Source organism: Myotis nattereri (genome assembly GCF_964212035.1).
Source record: "Myotis nattereri genome assembly, chromosome: 16".
NCBI classification, from domain to species: Eukaryota; Metazoa; Chordata; class Mammalia; order Chiroptera; family Vespertilionidae; genus Myotis; species Myotis nattereri.
Window position 1 is genome coordinate 15,052,396 of NC_138091.1, and position 25,774 is coordinate 15,078,169.

At 46.4% G+C, this 25,774-nt stretch overlaps 1 protein-coding gene across 1 annotated transcript in view; it reads right to left on the reverse strand.

Moving 5' to 3' along the window:
* Positions 1 to 1,895: 1,895 nt before the first annotated feature.
* The window catches only part of GLP2R (glucagon like peptide 2 receptor), a gene marked incomplete at both ends in the record, with an annotated part of 47,319 nt that continues 23,440 nt past the window's right edge, over positions 1,896 to 25,774 (reverse strand). The window contains 8 exons of the mRNA XM_081110689.1: positions 1,896 to 2,231; positions 3,346 to 3,387; positions 11,212 to 11,350; positions 18,870 to 18,958; positions 20,478 to 20,547; positions 22,342 to 22,402; positions 23,369 to 23,528; positions 25,589 to 25,742. Coding sequence (XP_080966815.1) covers positions 1,896 to 2,231; positions 3,346 to 3,387; positions 11,212 to 11,350; positions 18,870 to 18,958; positions 20,478 to 20,547; positions 22,342 to 22,402; positions 23,369 to 23,528; positions 25,589 to 25,742 — 1,051 coding nt within the window. The remainder of the gene's footprint in view (positions 2,232 to 3,345; positions 3,388 to 11,211; positions 11,351 to 18,869; positions 18,959 to 20,477; positions 20,548 to 22,341; positions 22,403 to 23,368; positions 23,529 to 25,588; positions 25,743 to 25,774) is intronic.

Sequence of the window (25,774 nt, forward strand, 5' to 3'; positions counted from 1 at the left end):
CGGGACACTGGAAAACAATCCGTGGTTATGCACTTGCCTATGCCTTTGCTTCAGTTTCCCCTGTTGCAAAGCAGAGCCAGGACAAGGGTGAGGGCAAGATGAGCAGTGGCCTCAGATACAAAATTTAAGGGGAGGGGGCAAAAATCCAGTAATCAAAATAAATAACATTTTAATGCAGTAGTTTAAAAATAAAAATGAATGTTAAGAAGTCTACAGTGAGCAATATTAAAATGTTAAATAAAGCCATGATCCGACCATGCACTTGCATGAGCTGGCCTAACTCTCCTCACTCTCACCTGGGCCCTGGTTTCAATAGAACATTTGTTATAATGGCCTGTGGGCTGTAGTTTGAGGATTTCATTTTTTAAAATATTGCATTAAAATATTCCTGATCTTGACAGTTGAGAATTTTTAGTACTCTCTTAAATTTGACACCCTCACTTACTCTAGTCCCAGCCCCACTGTAAAGTGTCCTTGAAAATATGCGTTGCCAGGTAAAACACAGGACGCACAATTAGCATGGAATTTTAAATACAATATATGCCACAGGATATACTTATACAGGAAGGTTATTTATCTGGAGTTCAAATTTAATTGAGCATCATGTATTTTCATTTGCTAAATTGGGCAACCCTACTTGAGAAATAACATAGAGCCCCCCTCTAACACGAGGCAGTATTTAGTCCCATGGCAACATACCCCACCCACATACACATACGTTTTGCACACTATGAAAGAGACATTAACACCCCATTTCCATGGGATGCCCCTCCTTTGATCTTCTTTCAGCTTCTTGCCTTATAGTTTCAGCCACTGAGCCAGACCCGAATTGCCTGGGCCCCCCTTAGCCTACAGAAGCACCCTCTTCTCAGGGTCTGGAGCACAACTCATTGCTCCAAGCCAGACCGGATCCCACTGTGCCCTCCTGGCATGTCAGATCAGCACAGTCCCATCCCTCCACCAAGCTGTCAGCATCCATTCCCATGGGGGCAGTGGGATTCTTATCAGCGGGGACTAGGGTCAGGGAGAGCAGTGGGAAAGTCTTGAGCACCAGTGTGTCAGTGACAACCCAAAAATGGCCGAGAATGGGAGGGCAAGCTAGGCTTGAAGAAGCCATGCTCAGAAGGGCAAAGATGGGTGGAGCCAAAAAGGGAGGAAAGGACCAATGGGGACCTTCAGAGAGACTGGGGCCAACCCTGATAGGAAGGAGGACATTGTTAAGAATCAAACAGAACTTCTGCCGACCACAGGTGAAGAACTGAGACGGGGGCGGGGCCTGGGGGGGAAGACTGGACAAGGAAATGAATGGGGTTTTGGGTGGCATGGGGTTGCACACTGTCTGAGGGGGCCGAGCGGGTCACAGCTGAGCTGTTGAATCCAGGACATCACTGGTTTTGTCCCGCCATTGACCAACTCAGGGGGCTGCTCGCTTCTGCACACTGGGCTTGCATCAGAGTTATCTGGGATGCTTGTTACATGACTCCCAACCCTGGCCATCACTCCAGACGTACTTTCTTAGAATCATCCAGGAGCCCAACTCTGCATGTAAAACACTTCCCATGTGGTCCTTATACACCCCAAACCCAGATTCAGAGGGAAACCTTCTGCCGTGAGGGATAAAGGAAGAGATACTGGCTGTCCCCTCTTTCACAGCAGACATCTCTCTGTATCTTGGGGCTCCATTCACTTGAATTTAGGGCCACCCCAGAGGCTGGTGGTCATTCTGGAAAATTCGCCAGTGGAGGTTGTAGATGACAATGGCAGGCAGAAGCAGTGACTGTTTGCACAACCTCATCAGAGCATGAAGAACCTCGAGATAGACTTCATGTCGAAGTGGACCTGGTGCCCGGGAAGAGTGATGACGGCACCCCACAGCACCTGTCGCAGGATCCCGCCTACATCTCACTCTCCTCCAGAATCTCCTCCATGGTGTGGGCCTGGGTGAAGTCCCCCTCGCTGCTCTCGGACAGGCTGCGGCCCCAGCGCCAGGCTGTGTGGCCCCCGTGGGACCTGGTGCCCGGCTCCTCCAGGCCCTGCGTGGTCAGCGGCAGGAGCTGCCCGCCACCAGGCGAGGACTGTGACTTCTGCAGCGCCCTGGCACTGTCTCCCTTGGAGAGCTTCTTGGGGTACTTCCCCAGGAACCGGAAGTTCTTCTCCAGGCCCCAGGCTCTGCAGCCGGAGTGGTGGGCCAGCAGGAAGCGGCCCCAGTGCCTCCGCAGCTCGGCCTTCACCTGCCGGGCGAGAAGAGGGCAGCGTTACTGTCTCAGAGTCATTTGGTCTTGGGTCCATTCACCAAATATTAATGAGAGGCTAACTCCGTGCCACCCTTGGGAAACGTATCAGACTTGGGGAGATGAACAGGGAGGAGTGAACAAATACCCTTGAACCTACACATGGCAGTGACACTGTGAGTCCATTACGCAGGACCAAGGAAAGGACTGTGCCAAGGTGGCATTTGAGGCCCACCTGATGGGAGAAGATACAGAAGAGGCAGCCATGAGCAAGATGGAGGAGGGATTGCTATCAAGAAGCTTATGTTCCAGTGGGAGGAGACAGAAATGAACATCTAAACCTGGAAAGATGAAAGGGGAATGGAAATACACCAATTCTACTGGAGAACTGTTCAGGAGAAACTGGTCTGGCCTCTGCCCCTGCCCCTTTCAAGACTCTTTCCAGAGGAGCAGAGAGCTGGTTGGGGATACGCAATAATCTATAATGATAAAAGCATAGTATGCAAATCGACCCAATGGATGAACAGCGGAAAGACTGTCAGGACACTGACGACCTTCTGGACGAAGCCGGGGCTGGGAGGGCCGAGGCAGCCGGGGCTGCAAAAGCCTACTCTTGCACAAATTTCGTGCATCGTGCCTCTAGTATTAATAATAAAAACCATCACAGCTATCAGGTATTGGGCCTTTCCCATGAGCTTGGCATGCCCAGGACAACATTAGAGGGGAGGGACAGTTATTCTTCCCACTTTACAGATGAGGAAACTAAGGCTCAAAGAGCCACAGTAACCTAACTCAGAGCTCCTAAGTGGTGAGTGATGGCTTAAGCCCAGATTTTTGGACTGCCAAGTTCAAGCCTGTTTCCTCTATCACACTAACACTTCCAGCAGGGCCAAGGTTGGGCTCTGAGCTTCCTTACACTCATCCCATCCCCTTTTCCCATTTCTCTCAGCTGCCCCTGCTCTCACCCCTGGAACTCACGGTACAAATGTGTCCCATTGCCTGATGGTCACTGCACACTCCCCATGGCACCATCACATAAACAGGAAACGCTGGGTGGCAGTAGGATGCCAGCCCAGCCTCACAGGAAGCTAGGATGGCAGGATGGAAAACATACCTCTCCATTGACAAAGCAGTACTGCAAGGCCACAAGTAGTCCCTGGAGTGAAAAGAAGAGGTGGTGTGAACTTTGATTCGGTAGAAGATGTGTCTGAGTTACTGGGAAAGTCCAAAGGCCTGCCCTGGTCCTAGTAGCCCCCAGGGGAGGCAGGCGACTACACTGCTCACACTAACTAGAGCTAGTCATACCGGCGAACTTGGATTTCCATCAGGTCTCTTCTTACTTTGACACCCACTGCGCGTATCAGCCTAAGTGTTTGCTTAGGTGCTCGTAGGTCAATGATGATTAAGTCCCAAAGACCCTATATCATTTATTCAACTATGCAAATACTGTGCCAGGCCACTGCCCATTTCTATTTGTCCACAGTAGGCATTAGCTAATTTTTTCCCTTCACTTGAATTCTTTCCTTTTGGAAACTGACCCTCCCCTATTTCCTAGGCTTCTGTTGGGGTCAATCATGGGGCCCCCATGTTCTAGGATGACCATCACCACAATCTAATTAGTCCAAATGGTCATGTGACCCAAGCGAAGCCAATCTGAGTTCTTTTCACTGGGAAAGAAGAGAGGATTGTACTCTCTTCCTAGATGTTCCAGCTTTATAGTCACAGCTTTATATTTCTGGGCGTCTGGCCAGCTACATGGTGAAAACCCATCTAAGAATGATGCCAACAGAGAAAAAAGTAGAGGCTGGAGATGGTGGAAGACAGAATTCTGATATTGTCTGAGTATCTGGATCAGCTATGCCTGATTCTGACATTTTTATTTATGTGAGATAGTAAATAGCCCTTTCTCTTGTCAAAATATTTCTTTTGAAAAGATAGATAATGTCGCACCAGTGGTTTCTCATCACACTTAGATTAAAATAGAATATAACCACAGAAGACATTGCAGTGGTTCTCAACCTTCTGGCCCTTTAAATACAGTTCCTCTTGTTGTGACCTAACCATAAAATTATTTTCGTTGCTACTTCATAACTGTAATGTTGCTACTGTTATGAATCGTAATGTAAATATCTCATATGCAGGATGGTCTTAGGCGACCCCTGTGAAAGGGTCGTTCGACCGCCAAAGGGGTCGCGACCCACAGGTTGAGAACCGCTGCATTAAGGTGATCTGGGCTGTGTCTGTGTTACTGGCTTCTTGTATCACGCTTCCCCTCGGCCACTACATTCCAGCCACGCAGGCCTCCTGGCTTCCCCCAGCATCTCAAGCTCATGTATTCATCACCTGTTGCTATATAACTTCGGGCAGGGGTGGGGAATGTCCAGGCCAAGGGCCGTATCATTTGGTCTGGCCCTGCCAAGGCAATCATAGGCGGGACTTGAAATTCAATAAATCTAGGAGCTTTTTTTCATAGCAACATAATTTTTAAGCTGATAATTTTGTCTGGCTCTCCAATGATGTTATCAATACCCAAATGGCCTTTGGCAGAAAAAGGGTTCCCCGCGCCTGACTTAGTGGATCAAAACAATAAAGATGTATCATCTCACATACTTTCTATGGGCCAAGACTCTGGCAGTGGCTTAGCTGGGCAGTCTGGTTCAGGGTCATTTTTCAGGTTGTCGTCCAGAGGCTGGTTGGAACTTCAGTCATCTGAAGGCTTGACTTGCTCCCACGATGGCTCACACGCCTGGCAAGTTGTTGGTAGGAGGCCTCAGTGTCTCTCCAGAGAGCGGGTTGGTTGTCCTCATGACATGGCAGCAGGCTTCCCCCGAAGGTGCAATTCAAGGGAGCAAGGCGGAGGCCACATACCTTCATGCCTACACGACTTCAATGGTCACACATGCGAACCTCATTCAGTGTGCGAGAGGACTACACAAAGCCTCCAATACCAGGAGATAAAGATCCTTGGGCGCCATCTTGGAGACTGGCTACCACCTCCGAGTTCTTCCTCAGGTCCCTTCACACTTTTTGTTTTCAGAGTCATTCTTCTTTCAAATCTCTGCCTAACTTACTTCTCAAACTTCAGGTCTTAGCCCAAATATCATCTAAAAGAGAGGTCTTTCCTAATCACCCAATGTTTGGTGGCCATTCTATATTTTTTCACAACACCAGAATTATATTATTTATTTGTCAATGTGATTATTATTATTATTATCTGTCCTTATTCCCCGCCCCTCCAAACAAGACTAGCATCCTTATCTACTCTTTTCACTGCCAGATCCCCAGCACTTGAAACAAATGCCTGGCACATCATAGGAGCTCACCAATATGTGTTGAGTAAATAAGTGAATGACTGAATGAGTGGATGAATGAATGGGTCGAGTTTCTATAACTTACAACTAAGAGTCTTGCCCTGTACATTGTTGTACCTCTTGTAAACTATGATAGGACCATTTCTTTCTGTCATCTTTCTAGTTATTTAGAATTGTGGACACAAGGATCACAATGAAAGCAAAAGGAATTTTCAAAGATAAAGAATTTGTGTGGGGGAAGTTTCAATAAAGGGAAAATTTTTCTGGATTCACTGCTTAACTGCCAGAGGTCTGCAATCAAAGACGCTTGAGTTAATGTTTGTTTCTACTGTTTTTTTTCCAGACTCCTGCAATTCCTGATTTGTTCAAGGCACATGTGATAACCTACCTCCCATAGCTTTCCCTGGGACGTGAGGGTCTGTGGGACCCGGGCTGTGTGTCTGATACATGAAGCTGGATAGGCATACACGACCCAATTACTTGAGGGTTTACAGGAAGAATTTCATGAAATGCCAGAACTCACAAGGAAAAAAAACATTCCAACACGAAGGTCATGGTGCAGGCTGACTCCCCCACTTCTCTTAAGAATATTTCTCTCAGCCCTGTTGCTGGTAAGGGAGATTCAGTACTGGTTTTTTTAAAAGGATGAAATTGAGAAGGAATTATAAGATGTTGCCCTGGGGGGAGATTTTTATGCCTTTCCCCGTGGAAGTCAGAAATCTGGCTGCCGCAACAATCAAATGCTCGACTCCTCCCCACCCGTGTGGCATTTCTGCCCTATTATGTGGCTAGATATTCCAAGGCAAAGCTCCTAAACAGGAGCATGGTGATACCAAGCAATCACTTCACACATGCAATCTCATTGGAGGTTCACAGGTGCCCTGTAGTATTTGCCTCTGCGCACTTGATAGTAGAAGGGTGGCTGAGAGCGTGCCGGAATTCTCATAAACAAGTTAGCTAAAATAGGATTCCACATCACAAACACGTCTTTCATTCCCTCGGATCCTTGATTCACTGTTTCAGGAACATCCTGGAGTCTGGTTAACCTGCATTCTAGATAAAGCAAATGCAAATAGAGAGGTCCCACAGAACATACCTCACCACCGCATGGCGCTCTCTCCAAAGAGTCCTCCATGGGAGGAAGCTGGTGAAAGTTGCTAGGCAACAAGGCCTTGGAAGAGTGAAAGACCCTCCAAAGCAGCAAGAAAAGGAAGCTGTTAGATCCCATGTTGATTCCTGATGATTCACCACAATATGTACCAGGATGTATGTAAGCACCCACGCGCCTGCCCACCCATATGCTCACCTCTGCCTGGCGGGGTGGAGGGGAACAGTGCAGGGTATTCAGAAGGTGGGACGCCTCTGACTACGCACAGGCCTCCAAGCGTGTTTTCTGGCTCAGGCCGCCAAGTCACTCCGATTGGTCACATTCCTCAGTGTTGCATGGTGGTGAGCAGAGCTCTACGTGGCTGTGGAACCAAAGGATCCAGTGTGGTAGCTGGTCTCCAGAGGTGGCCCCAACGATTCCTCCCCTCTCAGTAGGCATATGCTCATCCTCACATCAAGAGGTGGGTGGACCTTATTTGTCCCTTGGATCTGGGATTAACTTGTGACTTTTTCTACCAATACCATGTGGTAAAAGTGATATTCTGGGGCTTCCGAGCCCGTGCCTCAAGAACGTTGGAAGTTTCTTATTTCTCTCTCTCAAAACATTTGTTCTTGGTTTGCTGCAAGGGACCAGCTGCCATGGTGGGAGATGCCCACGTTGCATGGAGAGGCCACGTGGAGGAGAACTGCGACTCTCTAATGGATAGCTTCAGCTGAGCTCAGCCAACCGCCCAGGTCAATGTCCAGTCATGCGATAGAGCCATCTTGGAGATTCCAGCCCAATTGAGCTTTCAGATGTTTGCAGCCCCAGCCAAATATCACACGTATCAAAAGGACCAGCCTGCTGAGTCCAGATGGCCCAGCTCATAGAATCATTAAAGATAATAACATGATTACTGCTTTAAGCCAGGAAGTTTTGTAGGAGTTCGTTGCATAGCAATAGATGATCCAAACACGCTCCCTTGCCAGGAGGATATGATAGGCTAGAATTCCTTCTCAGAAATATATCCTTTAGGGGGGAAAATGGCCACCAAATACTAATGAGATAACAGCTGCAGCTTTTTATTGTTTTGTGTGTTTTTTTTTCTCATTTAGAATTACCCTTTAAAGAAGATTAAGCCCAAACAACATAGGAAGCCCAAATTACTAAACCTTAGTTATTGAAATTTCTCAAAGGATTGACAAATGGGACATGGTTTCATGATGAAAAATAGTTATTGATTATTTTTCAGTTCAAAACTACACAAAATTCAGCTCTAAAAAGAGCCACTGTCCAACTGCTCTGACCCCGCCTCAGGCTCTGTCCCCTGGGCCTTTCATGAGTGTGCAGGGGACAGGCACACATCTCCACTCTGTCCACAGAATCGCAGCACCTGCCCCTGTCTGCGGGCACATCTTTAAGACTCTGATATAGGGAATTGGGCGTCTCCTGTTTCCGACCCTCATGGGCACCTGAGGGGCATGATGGCATAATAGTTACAAGCAAGGTCTAAACCTCCCTGCATGCAAATCTCATATTTGCCACTTATTAGTATTTGCAACTTCTCTGAGTCTGAGTTCCTTCATTTTGAAAATGGTATAATAATTTCTCCCTCACAAGATAATGTGAGGATCCAATGAGATTGAAAGCGTTTGGGAGTAAACAGATATTTTCAAGTGTACCATTTTAATGCCTGTGCTGGCATTCTTACTATATTCTTTGTGTTATTTTCCTAGTGTTTGTACCAAAGATTACAATATGCATCTTAACTTATCATAATCTATTTCATATTAATACTCACAATTCTGGCAAAATACAGAAACTTTCCTTCAATACAGCTCCATTTCCTCCTTGTTCTTTTGTGCTACTATTGTCGTAACATATTAGATCTTTATACAATACAGTTTAAAACAATAGAGTTTATAATTATTTTTTGCAATCTTATGCCTTTAAAATAAGCTCAATAAAGAAGAAAATATATATTTATATCTTTCACATTTACCTATGTGTTTACCTATTTCTTCTTGTGGATTTGCATTATTGACTAATGTCATTTTCTTCCAGCCTGACAGATGTCCCATGGTACTTCTCTTAAGGAGGGTTTGCTAGCAATAAGTTATCTGAGTCTTTATTTATGTCTTTATTTTACCTTAAGTTTGAAACATAATCTTGCTAAATATAGGATCCTTGATTAAATAATTTTTCATGCAGTACTTTGATTATGTCATCTCACTGCTTTCTGGCCTCCATTGTTTCTGATCTTAGTCAGCTGTAATTGTATTGTTGGTCCCCATATGCAATGAGTCATTTTTCTCTTATTACGTTCATTTTTGTTTTGTTAATCCTCACCCGAGGATATTTTTCCCATTGCTTTTTCAGAGAGAGTGGAGGGGGCGTGGAGGGAGAGAGAGAGAGAGAGAGAGAGAGAGAGAGAGAGAGAGAGAGAAACATGGATGTGAGAGAGACACATCAACCAGTTGCCTCCCACTCGCTCCCCACCCAGGGTGGGGAGCAAATCCGAAACCCAGGTACCTGTCCTTTACTGGCAATCAAGCCTGGAACCCTTTGGTGTGCAGGCAGATGCTCCAACCACTTAGAAACACTGGCCAGAGCTCTTTTGTTACTTTTAGGATTTTCTCTTTATATTTGGCTTCTGAAAGTTTAACTATAATGTTTCTAAATGTGAATCTCTTTGCTTTATCCTATTTGGAGCTCATTGAGTTTCCTGGATGCCTAGATTAATGTTTTTCATCAAATTTGGGAAGTTTTCAACCATTTTTTCCCCCAATGATTTTTCTACTTTTTCTTATCTCCCTTCTCCTCTGGGTCTCCTCTATGTGTATGTTGATTTTCTTGATGGCATTCCACAGATATCTGAAGCTCTATTATTTTTCTTCATTCTTTTTGTTTGTTTGTTTCTCAGGCTGGGTAATTGTAACTGAACTTTCTTCAAGTTCATTGATGCTTTCTTCTGTGACCTTAATCTGATACTGAGCCTCTCTGCCCTACCTAGGATCACAGCCTCAGGCTGTGACATTGTTTTTCCTTGTCCCTTTGCCACTAAGACCATTACTATATCTGACAAGGCCCAGGAATATGGGCTTTTTATGCTCTCTGATCTATAGTAAGTCAGCCCCTTTCTTCAATGAAGCTGATAGTTTTCACTAGAATTTGCTCATTGGTGGAGGAAGGGTTGCAGGACAAGAACAGTCTCAGGAAAAAAAACAACATAGATTCCCATTGTTCTTACTCCAGCAAGTTCAGTAATTCTTCTTGAATAAACTCTTCTCAGTCTTTTGTGTGCCTTTGGTTGATTTCCAGGGTCCTGAAATGGATGTTGTTGACAATTTTGTCCAATGTTATATTTGCTTCTTGCAGATAGGACTTGCTGAGCTCCTCCCTTATCCATTCTGAAAACCCTGCTCCTATGCTAGCATTCTGAGATCATTAATTCCAACGTTACTACTGTGCAGGACCTTTTGTGTGTCCACACTATTTGTGGTAGTCTTTTGCATTAGTGGCCTTTGCTGATGAGCCATGCCTCCCAGTTTTCATGGCACGTTCAGTCTCCTCCACTTCAGTCCAGGTTGGGTCTATGACTTGCTTTAAATAGTAGAATGCATTACTAGTATCACTATGTGACTTCCAGGCCCGGGCATTTAGAAGGCCTGAAAGCTCCTGATTTTGTGCCCTGGGGAGCCCTGAACTTCCATGTAGAAGTTCAGCTCCCCTGCCAGAGAAACCATGGAGAGGGGACGTGCAACAAGTGCAAGGCTTTAGGACTGTATGGGACTGAGGGATGTGGTTGGCAGTGAGAAATGAAGCCCTAGAACCTTTACCCAAATAAAGCCGCTCTGGCCAGCCCTAGCCATTTGAGCCTTTCCAGCTTAGGCTCCAGACAGCTGAGTGGAAAAGCTGACTGGGAACTTCCAACCCTGGCAGGCATCACGTGGATCTGAGATGAGTCATCCTTGTTATGTCCTACCTGGATTTCAGACCCCCAGTTACTGTCATTTCAAACTGCTGAGTAATGGATAACAATTCAAGCAATGAGTAATTAAAATACCAACCTCCCATCTCACATACTGATGCTTCCCAGGTAAATTAACCACAGCTGGCCTCCTGTTTCTTGTTTCAACCCCCACACATCTGTCAAGGTTCAAGAGCCTCCTGGTCTCAACTTATTGGTCCCTACCTATGTTTTTTGTGTTCTGAGTACATTACCTGAAGTATACACAACAATCATTTTGTACAATGTTCTGCAGAGGACCCAGCAAAAATAGCCACTTAATAAAAGGTTTCACGTTGACACTCACAGTTAATATGATCATGAGTCACACCAACTATTACCTCCCAGGAAACAGGCCATTTTTCCCTTCTTAGTCACCACATCATGCTGGCAGGATCAAGGCAACACCTCCATCTACATACCCTTCTATGGCCAAAGGCCCTCACTGATAAAGCCTGCTGATTCCAGAGCTTTTATTTCCATCTGTGGACTTTCTCAATTTTGAGTCTGTTTGGATCAAGGGCATTTTGTTTTCTACAAGGCCAAGGCATCCTGGTTCAGACGCCTACTTACATGGAAGGAGCTCAGAGTCAACTGGATGAAGAGTCGTACAAGTCTTGAAAATCCTTGAACTTGATCATCAGTGACAAAAGAGAAGAGAATCTCGTGAACACCCAATAAAGGGATGAGAACCAGCGTTGATTTTGCCAACCTGCAATGACAACCAAATTACTATCATGAGGGCCATGTTGGGAATAGGCAACATTTCCTGCTCTTCTGTGCATGCCTTTATTGTAGCTGTTATCATGTTAATAAACAGTTGATTTTCCAGTTTGTTTTCTTGGCTACACATTGACTGCCTTAAGGGCCAGTGTGATCTTGTTCATTGGTGCATCCTAACACTTGGCTCATGGCAGATGCACAGCAGAAAACATGAATTGAATGAATGAATGAATGAATTCCCCTATATGGATTATGACACACCTACAGATATATCTACATTTTGCCTGATGGTAGATTGCCATGCACACAGCTATCGCCCTGGGCCCTACACCTCTACTAGCTTTGACAAATGTCCTATTACCTGGCTAGCTGGTGGTGCCTCTGTCTTTTTCTCTATTCAGGACTTCTGATGTCAGTGCTTTCCTGGGTCACAGAGCCACTAGGCGCCAAATACCTGCCTCGAAGCAGGGCTTCTGACTTCACACTCAGGCCCTGCTCACTCCACGCGGCTCCACCCCAGTCCCCATGCTGCCCCGGAACCCCGGTGACGCCGAGGAAATGAGAAACTGATCCTCCTCGTAAAAAGTGCAGTGCGGAAGCTCCCTGTTGTATAAACCATACACGAAAAAGACAAACATTCCTTTGTACCACCCACGTGCAAAGCGCACAGCTGGGGCCCAACCTCCCACCTCACATACCGATGCTTTCCAAACACGGCTATTTGACTATTAGAAGTCCCTGCAGAGCTATGTCTACACATACACATCCTCCTGGTCCCAGGGACGGGGCTCTGAAGCAAGACCTCTGGAGTCTGGGTCCCGGGAATGTGAATTTTTAAGGAGCAACCTTTGGAAATAACTGCTCTTTACCACTGAGCCGCTTCTTGATGTAAAGCTGACTACATTAGCACCGTGATTCATATTCAGGGCACAAACAAAGCTACTGTTTTATACCTACGGGGGGCAAAGAGCTCAACTGTAATGATTTTTTTAGCCCAACTCCCTTTCTTAAAGGTCTAGACTAGGAGATTTCCCCAAACCCCATGGAATTAAAGATTTCCCCATGGAGGATCGGCAGCAGCTAATGGGCAGTGTCTGCCAGAAGGTGTATCTCTGCCCAAGAGAGAACAGAGCTTACCATGAATCCTGTGTCTCTGAGGGCCATTCAAATGCAATGTCATCAAGGAAACAACACCGCTCTCCTTTGTGCCCTAAAAGCATCTAAAGCCAGTACGAGCTGAGCAGGAGTCACCCAGAAAGAGAGACCCCACCCAAGCGCCTGGACTGCGTGTCCCTCGGGCTTGACCATCAAGAGCAGCCAAGGATGCCCTGACCAGTTTGGCTCAGTGGATAGAGCGTTGGCCTGGGGACTGAAGGGTCCCAGGTCCGATTCCGGTCAAGGGCATGTACCTTGGTTGCGGGCACATCCCCAGGGTGGGTGTGTGCCCCAGGCAGCTGATTGATGTTTCTCTCTCATTGATGTTTCCAACTCTCTATCCCTCTCCCTTCCTCTCTGTAAAAAAATCAATAAAAATATTTTTTTAAAAAAGAAAAAGAGCGGCCAAGGAGTGGGAGCCTGAGACACAGGCCTGGTTATGTGGTTGGCCTGTGCCACGCTCACATGCTCTGCTACCCACAGGTCCACCCACACAGCACGCACTGAGCGAAGCAAACAGGAAGGTCTCCCACGGAGAGATCATTTCAAGAGTTTTTTATTGTTGTTGTTTAGAATTGCCAGGAGTGCTTTAAAGCCCTCTCACTCTGAGGTTGCGCATTGGCAACATGAGCTGTAGGAAGTGATTTTTGTTACTGAAGCCACCTTTAATTAGTAAGGAGACTTTAGCAATGATGTCCAGATTTCCAGCTTCTTCTGAAAAAATGGGGCGATCAGGCCCAAATGCCTGCCCAGCAATCGTCAGCTACAGCCTGGTGGTGGCTGTCCCTTTAGAGGGAACATGCTTACCACCCCCCAACCTGCCTGCTGGGCCCTCGCAAGTGTTTGAGTTTGCGACCCTCGCTCTGGGTTACATTCTCACCCTCGGACCCATGTCTTACCATCAACTTATTCTTAGGGGCTTCTAGGGCATTATGGGTTTTTTTGTATCTTTATTGTTGAAAGTATTACAGATGTCCCCTCTCTTTCCCCATGAAGCCCCTCCACCCCATCCCCACCCCAGCATTATATTTTTAAATAAAGTTTTTATTTCAGAATAATTTTGCATGTGGAGAAAGGTAGCCAAGATAGTGCAGAAAGTTCCCGGATACCCTTCACTCCGTGTCCCCTAATGTTCAGATCTTACAGAAATCACATACGTTTGTCAAAACTGAGAAACCCACATGGGTAGGTGACTAACAACTATAGTCCAGACTTTACTAGGATTTCAGCAGTTTTTCTGCAAGTGTTTTTTTTCATAACAGGATCCAATCCAAGACCTCCCATTTAGTATGGGATGGTTTCTAAAGAATGACCATCTTTTATGAAGTTCTGGAGTGTTTTAGTAACCCCCACTTCTTGGGATGGGTGTCGCCTCTCCTCATTCTAACTTCTCCTTAGGCAAAGTACTATTTGTGTTCCTGTTCAGATAAAAATCCATAAATATTTCTAGCAGTTTACTCTTATGAACTGGGTTTATGCTTATTTTTCAACTTTAATCATCTGTTTATTTAAATTACTGAGTTTGCCCTGGCCAGTGTGGCTCAGTTGGTTGGTGCCATCCTGTGACTGAAAGGTGGCAGGTTCGATTCTAGTAAGGGCACATGCCCAGGTTGCAGGCTCAATCCCTGGTAGGGGGAGTGCAGGAGGCAGCCGATCAATGTATTGCTCTCACATCCATGTGTCTCTTTCTCTTCCCTCCTTTCCTCTCTAAAAATCAATTAAAAATCTTTAAAAACAGCCACACCAAATGGCTTAGTTTATTGCAGTCATTTAGCTATTCAATAAATATTTACAGTGGGGAAAGGGGAGCTAGGGTCAAAAGCAGTAGAGTATCTGGGGCCTGGGTTCAAATCCCAATGCTACCAATTGCTAACAGTGTGGCCTTGGGAAAATTATTTAACCTTTTTATTGGTAAAAATGAGGACTATACAAATACTAATATAATATAAAATATTGAAATAAAAATAAAATGTTACTACTAATAATAACAACTGGAAATGTCATCATAAGGATTAACACATGGTAAACCCTCCAAATAAATGGTATTTGCTGCATAATGAATGATCACTAAAATTTAGCTATCCCTATATTTAAAGAAGCCCTCCCTGCCCTCAAGTTGCTTACAACCTCAATGACTTTGATCAATTTTACTTCCATTTGTGATATTTTTCATCTTTGCCCACCAGAAAGTCCTTTCAGGAAGGGCTCTGGGGGTTAGCATGTTAAATGATTCTCCTTTGTGAATCCATAAGCGCTCTGCCCCACCCATCACATGGATGGTTAATCTAGAGCAGCGTTTCTCAACCTGTGGGTCGCGACCCCTTTGAGGGTTGAACGACCCTTTCACAAGGGTCACCTAAGACCATCGGAAAACACATATGTAATTACATATTGTTTCTGTGATTAATCACTATGCTTTCATTATGTTCAATTTGTAACCATGAAATTGAGGGTCACCACAACATGAGGAACTGTATTAAAGGGTTGCGGCATTAGGAAGGTTGAGAACCACTGATCTAGGGGCAGTGAGCCACCGTCATGCTCTGTTGGAACCACCAAGAACAGAGATCACGGACCACGCAGAGGTGTCTGTGGGCATTCCAGGGCCTTGCTCACCTGCAGGTGGGGCCCAGCCGTCCCTCCCAGCCCAGTCTGAGGCTGGTTACAGTTGCCTCCACCTGAGGAGCAGAAGCTTAGAAAAGAGGGCTGGGCCTACAGAAGGTTCCCCAGGTCCTAGCAGCTTGCCTCTTTGGCAAGGTCTAAATGTGTTTAGTTTAAACTTTCCTAAAATAGACCCCTGGAGGGGGATCAATTCTTGAGAGCGACTTCCTGAAAGTTCTCAAAATCTGGGAGAGTTGGAGGTAAGACTGTTCCTACCAGAGTTTGTACAAAAATGCACGAGGCCCTGTCACCCCCTTCTCCCTACCCTAGCAGAGGGCTCTCATAGAAAACAAACATGGAGGGGGGTGCAGGGGAGAACCTTCCAGCGTGGAAGAGACAGTGTGAGCTGGGTGCTGACGGCCCATGAGGTGACCAGAAGCAGCCCTCTCAGAACTTGGAAATGAGAAAGCTAGCACTGCTTGGAGAGAAGAGTGGGCGAACGTGTTCATCACTGCTGTAGGACTCACCAGGCCAGGGCGTAAACTAAGGTGGCCTGGGTGTGTCCTGAGAGATAGGGCCCTGGCATTTTGCTAATGAATAGGCACAGGCTAATCAATTTCACTGCACTCTGCAATTGGAAGTCAGTGAACAGAAAGCAGATGGCCAACCCAAATGGCAGGAAATACTACAGAAAAGCAGGAGGGTCTCAGGACTTAGCCAGCTCTACCTGTGGGGACTGAGGAGTGACCCTCCCCTCACCAGGCAGGTGGGACCAGAGGACAGTGGTGGTTGCGCAGGCCACCATCAAGGAACCTTCCTCACCAATTACTCTACTTGGATGACGTGATCACCAATGATGTTCTAGTGACCGCGCTGTGTTTCTGCATCTTCTGGTGTCAACTTTGCAAAGACTGGGGCCACTAGAAGGAGTCTCCACCCCACCCCCACCTTCCACAGCCCCTACGAATAAATAGTTGTATAGTCTGGTTTATATATTAGTCTCTTGTGAGTTCAGGGGGCATCAGGCAGCCCTGCAAAGTCTCAGCCCCTCGGGCACACTCATTGGTCCCCAGCACAGTCCCAGGTGGAAGCAAACTTGCCAGGGTGAGGTGTCTCATCCTGGGAGGCCTCCCGGTAGGCACGAACCCACGTTTCTCATCTCAAGCTTTTTCCTGACACAAGAGTAGGGGAAGGAAAAAGAAGTTTTCAGACGCATGGAGTGCGTCAGAAACAGTTACTCTTTCTCTCCCCAAAATAGCCAGGCCTAAATCACTGCGCAGCCCTGAGGGCCTCCCCAGTATCTTTAGTCCCACTTCCCTCAATCCTTGCTCCCAATGGGGCGACACACTCCAGTGCTGTTAGAAAAAAAACACAGAACTAAAGAAGGTAGTAGAAGTTCTATGTATATTAATTTTTACCCATCCTTTATCCTTTTCTATTTTTTGGTGTATGTTATAATGTACGCAACAGTTCCACAGACCATGTGTATATATGATGAGGGTCATGCTCGCAATTTCTGTACTAATAGAGATGCATGATCAGAAAGGTTTGGAAACCACTGTCTTGGATACTCTGAAGGAGAGCTTGGAAAGGGGTATCAAGGCTGCTTAGAAACACATTTGCTGTGGCCTGACCAGGCAATCCAGGCCTGGTTTCTCTAGAGCAGCGGCTCTCAACCTGTGGGTCGCAACCCCTTTGGGGGTCGAACGACCCTTTCACAGGGGTCGCCTAAGACCACCGGAAAACACATATATAATGACATATTGTTTCTGGGATTCATCACTATGCTTTCATTATGTTCAATTTGTAACAATGAAATTGGGGGTCACCACGACATGAGGAGCTGTATTAAAGGGTCTCGGCATTAGGAAGGGTGAGAACCACTGCTCTAGAGCATCTGATCCGGTGGTCCCCCCTCTGCCTGTGTATCAGAATCTCCTGGAGAAGTCGACTGTGAAAAGCTCAACGATGGACTCCATCCCTCACTCCCTGAGTCAGAACACTCCGTGGAGGCTCCCCAGCCTGTGTTTTTGGCCGAGTGTCAGGAGATGCTTAGCTATTAGATGGAAAGCTATTGGAAGGACTGCTCTGGGCCTGGAGCATGGAGACCAAGTGAGTGGTACATGGTGGGCTTTGGGGGCACAACGTGACAGGGTTCAGGCGCTCAGCCTTTGTGGAAAGTCTTCGGGAAAGCTGTCCTCTGTGGGGTTTCCAGGGAGTTCGTGAGAGAACAGCTCCCCCTCAATGGACCTGCACAGGGGAGACTAGAGCAGCTCTGCTCTTGGCCTGGGGCCTCCCCACTCAGAGAGTGGCGAGAGAGGCTGGGCCTTGGGAAAGGAGCCAAAGCAACTGTCAGCCACTTGGAGGCTCGATCAGAGGCGCCAAGGACAGGGAGGCCTGTGTGGTCCCGGCCAGCCCAAGTGGCCCGGGGCTGGGGTGTTTGCAAAAGAGTTGGGCCAACTACAGTGTATATTTTCCCAGTCCCGAACCGCGGGTGTTTATTCTTCTGACCTCCTGGAGGTGGGTAGCATTCGGGGTTTGAGTCCTGGGCAAATACCACTCACCACATCCGATTAGATTGGGACACCTCTGTCTATGGCCTCCTTTATCCTCATAATGAAGGGGAGGGGGACCTGGTGTGGACTCTCACTTTATACACCAGAAAACAGGCCCAGAAAGGCCAAGTGACTTGCCCAAGGTCAGCCAGTGAGTCTGAGGTCATGGCCAGCATCAGCCCTGCTGACTCGAGTTCCACACCAACGTTCCAATCCTTGGCAAGTGAGTGTGTGCTCCTCGCTGTCAGGGTCCACATCGTCTTTACCTTTTGTTCCCAGCACAGTTTCAGACACACTGGAGGCATTCGTTAAATGTTTGTCAGGTAAATGGAAAAACTACTTTCCCGCACGCCTGGGTCAGGCCCCGTTTTGGCTTAGGCGAGTGAGAAACAGAGCTATAGCCATCCCCACTCACACCCCCGCCTCTGTCCTACCATGTGGACTAGAATCCCTACTCTGAGAGCTACCTTTTTGAGTTAAAACAGTCCTTTCGCAAGAGCCCTACTGAAGTGGACAAGTCTCATAGACAGTAAAGAGTAACTGGAAAAGGAAGGAGAGATCTTGTTATGCCACTTATTCGTTTATTTGTTTCTTCATTTATTCATTCATTTGTATCTGCAGCAATGCAGATCTCAGTACCTGTGACCTGACATGCTGTGAACCGGGACTACTGTCACGGTGGAAAGCAGAAGATGAGACACAGCAAAGGCACGTCACAGAGAAAGAGTGACTGTGCGCTGAATGCATTTCCTGGGACTTCAAATGTTTGTGGTCTGACATCCCAAGGTTTCAAAAATACCCAACTATTCTCTTCTGAGTTATGAATATGTCTTTTATTCTGTGACCTCAAATCCCTCCCAAAGATAGGTGACTAACTTCCCTTCACGTGGCTCTTCCCTTTCCCTGTAAACCAGCCATTCTTAGGAGCATCTCAACAGTTTCCTACTGGGGGGATGTGCCCTTGACAACTCACCACTTACTTCATTTTCCTGGGGCCAGAAAGTCCTCACCATTGGCAAAAGCCCTACATGATCCCATGACTCCTTTCTCAGAGGGGTTCTCCCTGACACCCTTGCCTGAGGAGATGAACATACTAATGTAACTCATTCCCTCCCACACACCCCCAGGCATTGGCCAAAACAGCCAGAGGGGTCACAACAGTCTTAGACTACTGGATACGGACCTCAGGCTACTCACCTGTATCTGTAATCTTTGAAGCACATTTGATGGGCTTTGAGCTTAGAAATGAGAAGTTTGAGAATTTTCAGGAAGATGAAGAAGTTGACCTTGGAAAAAAGCAGACAAGGGTAAGTGATGGAGTCCATGTGGCTATGAATATCAAGGTCACCCTGGGCCTGGCCATCAGGTCCCTGTCCAGGTAAACCAGGGGCAACTTGGCAGTCAGCGGTGAGGTAGAAAGAGCTTGCAGTAAACCCCTCTCCCTAAGGCCACCTCCTCCAAAAGCCTGGGAAGGGGCCTGAAACGTCATTTAGTTTATTCTTCTGCCTCAGGAATGCCCACCGCTATAGTCGTCCGAGAAAGGCAGAAGGACACGTACATTATCATCATTAACTAATGTTTATTGAGCACTTACCACGCTAGGCATTGGCTAACTGTCCAAACATCATTTTATTTAATCCTCACAATAACCCTCTGAGGAAGCCACGCTGTTTTTATGACACGATACAGAGGCACAGAGGAGACAAGTGCAATTTCCAAGGTGGCACAGCTAGTAAGTGGCTGAGTCGGTAATTAAATCTAGATTTATCTGATTCCAAACCTCCCTGCACTTAAAAACAACTGCCACAGCCTCCCTTCTGGAAAGAATTCCAGCGCTCTTGGTGGCTGATTTTGAGATCCTGTTGCTTTCACTGGAAAGTACATGTTCTCCACTATCTGGACTACTTCCCACAACTGCATGAACTAGGAAAAGCCAGCTCTTCATTATCAGCCTTGGTAGAAATTTTAAAATGTGTTTACAGAATTTTTGACGCCTCTCCCATCAAGAGGCTGAGCCTAAGGTCCCCCTTCCCTCTGGAGTGTGAACTAGATTTCGTTATTGGCACCTAAAGAAAAAAATATGGTAGAAGTGATGCTATGTGTCTTCTAAGGCTAGGTCCTCAAAAGGATGGCTTCCATCTGGTATCTGTCTGTCTGTCTATTTATCTATTTATCTACATGATCTCTCTCTCTCTCTCTCTCTCTCTCTCTCTCTCTCTCTCTCTGTCTCTCTCTCTCTCTCTCTCTCTCTCTCTCCCTAAGAAAGCTTTAGGACTCTGGGCCAAGCATTCCTTCCCCAGCCCCCAAATCCTGGGCCACATGGAATAAAGGCTCTTCCTCCTCAGGGTCTCATAGAAGCAGCATCTCCTGACTCTCACGCCCATCACAGCTTTGGGTCAATCTTGATTCTATGTTTTCCTCCCTAAACGAAGCTTCCCGGGTGTCCCCTCCCTCCTACTAGTGGTGTTAAAACCCAAGGCTATCCCTGGGCTGGCCCGTGGCGGATACGCCTGTATCCCCATCACAACCATTTAATCCATAGTTACCAAGCACATGTCTGAAGACCCAGAGAGAAGGAGGCTTGTATATAACCCTGAACTTGGGTCCTGAACCAGAACACAGAGAAGTTTCTAACTTGTTCCTTTCCATTCAGCAGATCCTACTCACAGCTCAGCATCTCCTTCTCAAGGGATCTGGCCCAGGGGCTCTTTCTGAGCCAGAGAATTTGGTGGTGGGGGAGGGGGCATGGTCCTCCACAGCTGCTGAGCTCAGAAGGGGAAACAGGGTAGATGGGGTGATCCTTACTGCTACACAAAGAAGCATGGGTCCTCGGATGATCCACCAGATTGCCTTATTTCGGTTGTTTACCCAGCATCTACAGCAAAGAGCAGACAGTAGAAGAAGACTTTAAATCGAGGTAAGGTTGAATGCAAAAGCTGCATGACCTCTGGAAAAAGGATGCTCATACTCAAGACTTACCTTCAAGCCATCTTCTCCTGAGGGTGGAAGAGAAGAAGAGAGGACTCACCTTCCTTCCTACAAGTACCGTAGTGTTGACTTTTCTAACCACTAAAGTGCTCCTCGATGCTAAAGCTTGGTGTATGTCCTCCTACACCTCTCTCATGTTCATGAAAATATAAATTCTTAATTACATAAAGGACTTTTTGATGGTGGATTATTTGGAGAAAAAAATGGGATCACATGGGATCATAAGCATTATTCAGCAACAGCCTTAACAATGTGCTGTTGAGATTCAGCCCCTAGAAGTTAGAAGATACAGAATTAACATGTTTTCTTAGCAGTCTCACAATATTCCATAATATAGGTAGGTCTCAATTTATTCATTAATTCCTGTATTGATGAATGTTCAGGGTCTTTTTGTTTGATTAGGGGTTTTTGTTTTATTTTTTAAATTGAAATACAATTGCCAGATTAACATTATATTAGTTTCAGGTGTACAACGTGATGATTTACTATATAAATATAGTGAAATTAGAGGCCTCGTGCACAAATTCATGCACGGGTGGGGTCCCTTGGCCTGGCTGGCGATCAGGGCCCTTCAGATCCATCTCACTCAGTCCCAATCAGGGCTGATGGAGGCTGACCAGTCGGGGAGGGACTGTGGGAGGTTGACCAGCTGGGGAGGGACCGTGGGAGGGCTCCAGGGTATGTCCGGCTCTCTCACCCAATCCCCAATTGGCCGGACCCCAGCAGCAAGCTAACCTACCAGTCAGAGCATCTTCCCCCTTGTGCATCATAGCGACTGGTCCAGTGGTCGACCGAACAGTTGACAGATCGGTAGGACACTTAGCATATTATGCTTTTATCATATAGGATGATCATCACAATAAGTCTAGTTAACCTCCATCACCTCACATGGTTATAATTTTTTTTCTTATAATGAAAACTTTTAAGACTCGCTGTCTTAGCAACATTCAAATACACAATAAAGTTATGTTAACTATAGTCACCATGCTGTACATTACATCCCAGGACTTATTCATTTATAACCAGAATTTTGAATCTTTTGACCACTTCCACCCTTTCCTCTTTGCTTTTTTTCTCCCACTTTGAATTATGATGCAATAACCATTCTTGTACCTGTATGCTTATATACCCAGGTCACGGATAAGGTATGCAGCAAATTTTTGTGTTATTTTCTAATTTGTTCTAGCTAATTTTGTGCTAATATGCAGGCATGACTTAATAAACTGTAAGGAAAATCTTTGATTATTTTTATCTACATTCCTAGATATATTTTATTTTTAATTTTTTCCTTTTTATTGACTTCATTGGGGTAACACCGGTTAGCACAATTATACAGGTTTCAGGTGCACACAACACATCATCTGTACACTGTACTGTATATTCACCACCCCAAGTCAAGTCTCCACCCATCACCATTTATCCTCTATACTGTCCTCTACCTACCCCTCAGCCCCTGGCAATCACCACACTGTTGTCCATATCCATGAGTGTTTTCCCCTTATTTTTCTTTTTGCTCAATCCCTCCACCATCACCCCCACCCAGTCCACCAGTAGGTATATTTTAGATGGCCAAAATGGAAGGGGGTGGGTGGTCTCTGGGAAAAATGATGTGTAGCCTTGCATTTGGGCATATTTGGGAATGACTGGCTCATGGAAGTGAGAAAACAGACGAATTGCCTACCCTGTGTTCTCCAGCTGCGCACGGGCGATGCCCCAGGGCACAACGAACAGCAGCGGGAAGCCTGGGGAGAGAACAGGCAAGTGCAGTTAGCTGCTGGTTGGCCAAACCTGCCTGTCCCCGCCCCAGCCTGATGGGCCAAGCACTGCTGGTTGAATCTGACAAAAGCCAGAACATCATGGCACGGTGGGCTGCGAGGGCTATAGACCTAGCGTGGCATATAGCCCGTCCACTGTCCCACTGTCAGCAAACCAGGAAGCAGAGAGGACAGACTTGTCACATGTCACAAAGCAGCTTGAAGTCAATTCAGAGACGTTAACCAAAATATTCTGAACTGAAGGCCAAGGTCATTTCCTCTGAATTCTGCGGCCTCACGTTCCCCAGAAGCTGTGGCAGCAGGGGTTCCAGACCTCATCTTGAAGACTTAGTGTTATGGCTTATGTCTCCCGCCCCCCGCCCCCAAATTAATATGTTGAAGCCATAACCCCAACGTAATAACATAATATTCGGAGATGAGACCTTTGGAGGTGACTGAATTTGGAAGAGGTTGGGGAGGCAGGGGTGTCATCATGATGGGATCAATGCCCTTGTAAGAAGAGACCAGAGAGCTGTGCGCACTCTCTCTCGCTACCCCCAACCCCCCACCCTCCACCATGTGAAGACAGCAAGAAGACAGCTGTCTGCAAGCCAGAAAGATGGCCCTCGCCAGAACTCAGTCATGCTGGCACCCTGATTCCAAGCTTCCCATCCCCCATAACTGTGAGAAGTAACTGTCCATTGTATAAGCCGTGCCGTCTATGGCATTTTGTTATGACGTCCTGAGCAGACCAATACCCTGGGGTCAGGGTAGGAGAAATGTCACGATTCTACCAGTGTTTGCATGTGTGCGTTGGGTCTGCAGCACGTTTGTGTGTGCGTGTGCATTGCTTGCACACTCCAGTTGGGTGTCTAACTCTGACCAAAGGCTCTACTGGGCCCCCATGATCCGAAGAATCCCCAGAAAAAGAGGCTGGGGGCTCACATCACTCACCCCAACCCACCAGCAGGTACGTGGGCCACAGCCGCCTTTCGGAGAGCACCGTGGGCTCCAGCAGCGTGCGGAGGTACAGGCCTTCCACCAGCAGCCAGGAGTAGTTGGCACCCACGACGTAGTGCAGCAGAACCTGGGCGGAGCGGCAGGAGGTGGAAATCTGCAGAGGACAGAGCGCCCGCAGCTGGGCCCAGGCTCCCCCAGGTCGGGGCCACAGGAGGGTGGAGAAGGGCCTCCCTGAGCAGAACCCCTCCCTCCTGGTTCCCCTCTCTCCCTCTCAGGCAGGTGACCACAATATCAAACTGTGCAGGAGGGCTTCATGTGGGTTTCAAAGCCTAGCCTCTTCCTTGACACTTGAGACACTTTTAGACAAACAAAAACAGAGGAATCTCATCAGCAACTTCCCTAAAGGAAACTAAAGGGTTTATTCTCTGATCTCAGTTCAATTCAGCTAGACATCAACAACCAAAAAAATCTGCATATGATCGAAAATGAGGAAATGAACTTGTAAATAACTCATGAATCAAAGGAGAAATGATAACAGAGATTAGAACTTCCTTCTGAACTGAATGAAAGGAAAATACTGCATATCAAAATGTGTGCTATGCAGCTAATTCCGCACTCAGAATGAAACGTGTAGCCTTAAATGCATTAATTTAAGCAAAAAGCTGAAAATCAATTACCTTAAATATTATGTCAGAAAAAGAACAGCAAATAAAACTAACGAAAGCACATAAAAAAATAATAAAGATGGAAGTGGAAATTATAGAAATAGAGAACATAAAATAAAGAGAATCAACAATGCCAAAAGTTCAGTTTTCGGAAAATCTAATAAAACTGAGTCAAAGACAAGAAAGGGGGCAGAGGAAGAGAGTGAAACTAAAGTGATCAATATCTGGAACGGAAGAAAGGAATACCACTACAGACGCAATAGACCTTTAAAGACCTCAGGAAGCTATGGACAATATTATGCCAATAAATTTAAAATATTAGATGAAGTAGCCCTGACCGGTTTGGCTCAGTGGATAGAGCGTCTGCCTTCGGACTAAATGGTCCTGGGTTCAATTCCGGTCAAGGGCATGTACCTTGGTTGCGGGCACATCCCCAGTGGGGAGTGTGCAGGAGGCAGCTGATCGATGTTTCTAACTCTCTATCCCTCTCCCCTCCTCCCTGTAAAAAATCAATAAAATATATTTTTAAAAAAATAAATAAAAATAAAATAAAATATTAGATGAAGTAGACAAATTCCTAGAAAAACATAAATTTTACCTTGTGACACCAGAAGAAATAGAAAATGTAAATATGAGACATAATTAGTTTATAATTAAAAGCCTCCCAATAAACAAAATTCTGGGCCCACATGGCTTCACTGGTGTAATCTAGCACACATTTAAGGAAGAAATAATACCGATCTTCAATCAACTCTTCCAGAAACTAGAGATTTAAGAGGTCAGCATAAACTTTATCCAAAAGCTTAACAAAGGCATTACAATAAAAGAAAATTACTCACGAATGTAGGTGAGAAAGGCTAAACCAAAGACAGTATTAGCCATCGGGATCCAGCGATAGAAAAGGAAGAATGATGTGTCAGATCCTAGTTGGGTTCATTCCAGGAATGCAGTTAGTTTGACAGGCTACTGCGTTCGTCATTAACAGGATAAAGGAAAAACCATGTCCACAGATGCAGATTTCAATGTGGAAAAGCTTTGCTGCTTTAATAAAAATAATAAAAATAGCCCTCGCCTGTTTGACTCAGTGAATAGAGCGTCAGCCCACGGACTGAAAAGTCCCGGGTTCGATTCTGGTCAAGGCCAAGTATTTTGGTTGCAGGTCCCCCGGCCCTGATGGGAGTGCGTGTAGGAGGCAACCTATCGATGCGTCTCTCTCACATTGATATTTCCGTCTCTCCTTCTCCCTTCCACTCTCTCTAAAAATCAATGGAAAATATCCTTGGGTGAGGATTAACAACAACAACAACAACAAAACAGTAATCATAAAAAAGATGGATCTGGCTTCATTCTTCTTGTATGTACAGACGAAGACATTTCCCACCCCAGGGTTGTTCAGCGGCCCCACAGTGAAGTTTCTGCTGCGGATTCTCCTTACCCTGCCCCACTCTCAGAGGTGATGCCTGTGCGGCCCCCTTTATCTCCCTCCTCCCTCTCCAGCCCCGCTCCCTGCCCTCTGACCCAGCACGGACCCACCCGGTGGAGGACATACCTCGGACATGTAGGACACCCACTCCCTCTCGGTGGCGGGCCTCCTGGAGTAAGAGTTGTGGAAGACGATGTCCTTCCCCAGCACGGCCAGGGCTTTGAGGACGAAGGAAGCAAAGAGGTTCATGTGGATGTAGTTGCGGGTGCAGTGGAGCTTTCTGCGCGGGAGGAAACCGCGTTCCTTCTCTTA